Source organism: Poecilia latipinna, unplaced genomic scaffold, assembly GCF_001443285.1.
Source record: "Poecilia latipinna isolate Pla-1442-1.1 unplaced genomic scaffold, P_latipinna-1.0 Scaffold4971, whole genome shotgun sequence".
Lineage (NCBI taxonomy): Eukaryota > Metazoa > Chordata > Actinopteri > Cyprinodontiformes > Poeciliidae > Poecilia > Poecilia latipinna.
Genome location: NW_015117587.1, coordinates 7,170 through 12,905, shown reverse-complemented (window position 1 = coordinate 12,905; position 5,736 = coordinate 7,170). Strand labels below are relative to the sequence as shown.

At 53.1% G+C, this 5,736-nt stretch overlaps 2 protein-coding genes across 2 annotated transcripts; both read right to left on the bottom strand.

The window, feature by feature from the left end:
• Nucleotides 1–2,323: 2,323 nt before the first annotated feature.
• LOC106943194 (GSK-3-binding protein-like) lies at nt 2,324–3,291 on the bottom strand. The gene has a single exon (XM_015026534.1). The coding sequence runs from the start codon at nt 3,184–3,186 to the stop codon at nt 2,734–2,736; it is 453 nt and encodes a 150-aa protein (XP_014882020.1). The 5' UTR covers nt 3,187–3,291; the 3' UTR covers nt 2,324–2,733.
• A 360-nt stretch (nt 3,292–3,651) lies between these two features.
• LOC106943195 (GSK-3-binding protein-like) lies at nt 3,652–4,632 on the bottom strand. The gene has a single exon (XM_015026535.1). It carries the CDS (start codon nt 4,512–4,514, stop codon nt 4,062–4,064), a length of 453 nt encoding a protein of 150 aa, XP_014882021.1. The 5' UTR covers nt 4,515–4,632; the 3' UTR covers nt 3,652–4,061.
• Between the last annotated feature and the right edge of the window lie 1,104 nt (nt 4,633–5,736).

The window sequence follows — 5,736 nt, the reverse complement described above, 5'->3', positions numbered from 1 at the left end:
CAGTTAGTGGAAGATGATAGTTTATCTTATTTCTCGACTTCAAAGAAGCTTCTGGTTCTGTAGAACCGGACTTCTTGGGTTCAGCTTCAGAAACATGTGGATCTGGTTTCTTCGTCACTGAAGCTATAAAGTTACAATCAGAAACTTCCTCTATTTGGGTCGCCTGGAGGCATCAGAACCAGAACCAGGACCAGAACCAGGACCAGAACCCTCCGTCTCCTGCTGCTGGCGGCCGGATCCAACAGCGAGACAAATACCAGGAATACGGCAGGCAGCAGAACCGAGACAAGACTGGACCAAGACCGGTCTCAGTACTGCAGCACCAGCAGACGATACGACACGTTTGGAGCAACTCTGGACAAGTTCTGGTCCTGGTTCTGGTCCGTTCTGCTTTAAACTCTGATGATTAAACCTGCCATGTTTTAATTTTATATTCTCTGCTGGTTTTTATTTCTTCTGCTCTGGATCTTTAACCCTTAAATCTCCAGTCAAACTGTCCAAACTCTGTTTGCCATCTTGGATCTCCAAGCCCAGATATTCTCCTCACAGATGTTTAATCTGGCATAAGGTTCTTCTACAAGGATAAATCTGCACACTGACTGCTGGAGAAACTAACATGATGTATGTAAGCAGCTGTTTGTTCAGTGAGTTTCTGTGGTTTGCAGTAGCTGCTGAGGATCCGGCCATCATCCCTCAGGAACCAAACTCAGGCAGTTCAATGGAAACTTCTGCTGCCGAAACTCGTCTGGCGTCCGATTCCAGAGACGATCCGTTCCTTTCCATCAGCTGATCCGCCCTGAGCTGCTGTTCATCCATGGAGACGGTTTGGTCTCTGCCTCGTCAACTAACCAAGTTAAAGACGCTCCGTAAACTAGTCCACAGGCGCCGCACAACAGGAAATGCTTAAATATTGCTGCATTTTGCTCTTTCTGTCTCAGGATGAACACATGAATCATTTGTTTTGGAGCGACACCAAAACCTCTTGGATGAAATCATGAACCTTTTCCCCACAAACCTCTCAGTTATGAAAAATTGGCTTTACTGCTTTTAACAAGAACTGATTCTTTTTGACATCAACCTCATTTTACTTCTTACTAAATACTTTATACATAAACGCAAGTTCAGCAAAAACCAGCTTTTATTCGTTATCTTCATTAAAGACTTGATTTGATACAATCATCACATTATTATTCTAAAAATCCAAAAGCCATTAAAACTGTAAATTTATTAAACAATTGTAATATCTTATAATTCTCTGTAGATGTTTTTCGCCTGGCAAATTTATTTCCTTTACTTTTTTTTCTTATGTTTGTGTACAACGTCAATGTTTCCAAGATTGCCAATAAAGATGTAAAAAATAAATTAAAAAAACAGGAACCAACCTGGAAATAACCTGGAATCTGATTAGATGAACCTGTCCTTTCACAATAAAAGCCTCCCAGAGTGAACAGAACTCTGACCCGGTTCTGTTGGTCATTCTGGAGGTTCTGGGGAGTCCTGCTGCCATCTGCTGGACTGATGCTGTCACTGCACCTGTTGGGCCCCAGGACTCACCTGGTGGACAGGTGAGCAGGTTCTGCTAGACCGCAGAACAACCCGAGTCCAGAACCGAACAAAATCACACACAGTACCACAGGGCCGAGCCGAACAGAACCAGGTCAGTTCTGATCAGAGGACCGTCTCCACCTGCTGCCACGAACAGCTGAAACAATGACAAAAGCTTCTGCTCCTGTGATTGGACGAGCCAGCAGTTCGAAACCAAATCAATGTAAAGAGTAAACAAGCAGCTTCAGAGCCTCCATGTTGGTTGTGATGATGTCACATCCAACATGGAGGCAGCGGAAGGTCCAAACCTTTACTCTGATGGTTGTTAGATGATCAGCTGGTTCTGTTTTGGAAAGCTCTTTGCTGGTTTGGTTCTGATGTTTACTGGAGCAGCCATCATCAGAACCGTCTGCTGGACCTCCACCAGCCGGCTCAATGAAAGCTGAGGGCTCTGGTTCTGAGCGGAACCGGCCCAGTCCAGGAGGGCCACGGGTTCTGGCCTGAAATAGATCCAGCTCTTCTTTCATTCAGAGTTCTGACTTGAGTCCACAGATTCTGGTGTGTTCTGATTGGGCCGCTTCGTTCATAAACGGACCAGTCAAAGTCTACCCAGCAGGGGGCGCTGCAGCCTGTGTGTGTGTGTGTGTGTGTGTGTGTGTGTGTGTGTTTTGGTTAGGATAAGAGTTAGGCTGTAGAAATGAATGGAAGTCAATGGAAAGTCCCCACAGAGAGCCACGCAAACGTGTGCGTGAGAAAAAGAGAGAGAGAAAGCTGAACCTCACAGGTGGAAAACAGGAAGTGTTTATTATTAAGACAATAAAAGCCCTGATGAGTCAGGAATCTGAAGGCGCTCCGCTACGGAGCAGTCACGTGATTCTTCTGGACACACAAACAGGAAATAAACAAACAAGATCAGTCTCTGACGTCAGCAGCCTCACCTGCTGCAGGTGACGCCAACATCAGTTTGGAGTGGGGTGGGGGGCCAGTCACTGTAAACATCCGGTCTGATCAAGCCCCGCCCCCACAAAACGTAATCATTGTTCAAGAACACTGCGTGCACGTGACCGAGGCGCGTGCACGCAGAGCCACACGTTCCCTCCATGAGACACATGTTATAAAAACACGGAACCAGAACTCCCATCCGGTCCAGTCTGGTTCAGAGTGTTCCAGTCCAGTCCAGTCCTCCCATCAGGCGCAGGGCAGGCTGTCCGGAGCCCGGCCCAGCTCCCTGCAGTCCGGGGAGAACTGCAGCCTCCGAACCGCCTCCTTGATCAGGTTCCCGGACAGAATCAGTTCCTGCAGCAGCCGGTGCGGGTCCTCCTCCTGGACCCGAACCGGGACCCGCTTCCGGTTCCACGGTCGGATCTGGTCCCAGTCCGGCTCCGCGTGGCTCGGCAGCTGGTACGGGCTGCGGGTCCGGTGGGTCCCGCGCTGGTTCCGGATCTTCAGGCAGCAGCCGCGGGGGTTCTGCTGGAGGTTCGGGCCCGCCGCGCCCCCGCAGGACCCGGGCCCGGTCCGTGGGTTCCCCCCCGGGGCCCCGTGGAGCTGCAGCGCCTCTCCGATCTGCGTGACCAGCGCGTCCACGTCCGCGGGGCCCACGGCCTGCTGCAGCGCCAGCAGGTTCTCCTTCAGACTCGGCATCTCTCTGCGGACCGAACCGAACCGGGCCGCTCCACTCCGCTCAGTACACACAAACAAGCCGTTTGATTTGTAAACAATGGGTGACGCGTCTGGACCGAACCATCTGCTGCCGGGGGGAGGGGGGTACGGNTGAGGGCTCTGGTTCTGAGCGGAACCGGCCCAGTCCAGGAGGGCCACGGGTTCTGGCCTGAAATAGATCCAGCTCTTCTTTCATTCAGAGTTCTGACTTGAGTCCACAGATTCTGGTGTGTTCTGATTGGGCCGCTTCGTTCATAAACGGACCAGTCAAAGTCTACCCAGCAGGGGGCGCTGCAGCCTGTGTGTGTGTGTGTGTGTGTGTGTGTGTGTGTGTGTTTTGGTTAGGATAAGAGTTAGGCTGTAGAAATGAATGGAAGTCAATGGAAAGTCCCCACAGAGAGCCACGCAAACGTGTGCGTGAGAAAAAGAGAGAGAGAAAGCTGAACCTCACAGGTGGAAAACAGGAAGTGTTTATTATTAAGACAATAAAAGCCCTGATGAGTCAGGAATCTGAAGGCGCTCCGCTACGGAGCAGTCACGTGATTCTTCTGGACACACAAACAGGAAATAAACAAACAAGATCAGTCTCTGACGTCAGCAGCCTCACCTGCTGCAGGTGACGCCAACATCAGTTTGGAGTGGGGTGGGGGGCCAGTCACTGTAAACATCCGGTCTGATCAAGCCCCGCCCCCACAAAACGTAATCATTGTTCAAGAACACTGCGTGCACGTGACCGAGGCGCGTGCACGCAGAGCCACACGTTCCCTCCATGAGACACATGTTATAAAAACACGGAACCAGAACTCCCATCCGGTCCAGTCTGGTTCAGAGTGTTCCAGTCCAGTCCAGTCCTCCCATCAGGCGCAGGGCAGGCTGTCCGGAGCCCGGCCCAGCTCCCTGCAGTCCGGGGAGAACTGCAGCCTCCGAACCGCCTCCTTGATCAGGTTCCCGGACAGAATCAGTTCCTGCAGCAGCCGGTGCGGGTCCTCCTCCTGGACCCGAACCGGGACCCGCTTCCGGTTCCACGGTCGGATCTGGTCCCAGTCCGGCTCCGCGTGGCTCGGCAGCTGGTACGGGCTGCGGGTCCGGTGGGTCCCGCGCTGGTTCCGGATCTTCAGGCAGCAGCCGCGGGGGTTCTGCTGGAGGTTCGGGCCCGCCGCGCCCCCGCAGGACCCGGGCCCGGTCCGTGGGTTCCCCCCCGGGGCCCCGTGGAGCTGCAGCGCCTCTCCGATCTGCGTGACCAGCGCGTCCACGTCCGCGGGGCCCACGGCCTGCTGCAGCGCCAGCAGGTTCTCCTTCAGACTCGGCATCTCTCTGCGGACCGAACCGAACCGGGCCGCTCCACTCCGCTCAGTACACACAAACAAGCCGTTTGATTTGTAAACAATGGGTGACGCGTCTGGACCGAACCATCTGCTGCCGGGGGGAGGGGGGTACGGCGGCGTGACGTCACGCTGAGTCAGGGGGAGAGGGGGGGCAGGTACAGGTGGGGGGACAGAACCGCTTCAGACACTTCATCAGGTCCACTGGTCCGAACCAGAACACTCACTCCGAACCGAGCCTCCTCCCTCCGTGAGACAAGCCCCCCACCCCCCTGAAATGGACCGGTCCATCCGAACCAACATTACATAACTTTAGTCTGGCTCTGCCGGAACCATTTACACACAAACCGAACCTCATCAGAACCGTTATGACCTAAACACCGTCATCGGTTCCGACCGAAACACACACCCTGATCCCCCTTCAGAACCAACCAGCTCTTAGTGAAGTGGATCAGAACCGGATCCTGATTCTGCACACGAGCTGATGTGCCGAACCGGAACCGGAGGGATGTTCTAAGTGAGAAAGGGGGTGGACGTGTGGAGCTGCAGAGAACAATGTGTGTGTGTGTGTGTGTGTGTGAGGACAGCGTGTTCAGTGTTTCTCAGAAACAGCCTCTGTCTGAACTCGTTGCTCCCTTCAGCCCTCATGACCATATAAGGAGCTGCTAGCGGCACCACGTGACTCAGCAGCCAATCAGAAGCCGCTGCTCTGTCTGTGGATTCCTGGTCCAGTACAAAGTGAAAGGAACACAAATCAGCTTCCATAACCAGAACGGAACCGGGCCAGGTCATGTTCTCCTTTATTGTCACACAAACTGACCTGAGGTCCAATTGAAGAATAAGCTTCATCAGAACCTAGGTTCTGTTTGGTTCGGACCTGAAACCGGCTCCAAACAGAACCACCTGGTCATTCTTCAGAACCGGGCCAGCTGAGTCTGTTTGATCTAACAGAATCAGAATGTGAACAGACGGACCTCAGTGAGCAGCAGAGGTCAGCGGGTTGGTTCTGACCCGGTCCAGCCCGCCCCACCATGTGTTCATGTTTAGACTCGTTCCTGGAAAACCTGCCGGAGGAAGAGGAGGAGGAGTCTTCCCAGGGGCGCTGCCACGAATCTTGGGCCCCCTGACAAAAAATTAGTTTGCCCCCCTCCCCCGCAGCTGCTGTTACAATTTCTTGAGTCTATTTGACCCATAAAAAGCGTCACAGTTT

Excerpts from the sequence above, each read along its gene's own strand:
- LOC106943194 (XM_015026534.1), bottom strand. The coding sequence starts at position 3,186 with ATGCCGAGTCTGAAGGAGAACCTGCTGGCGCTGCAGCAGGCCGTGGGC.
- LOC106943195 (XM_015026535.1), bottom strand. The coding sequence starts at position 4,514 with ATGCCGAGTCTGAAGGAGAACCTGCTGGCGCTGCAGCAGGCCGTGGGC.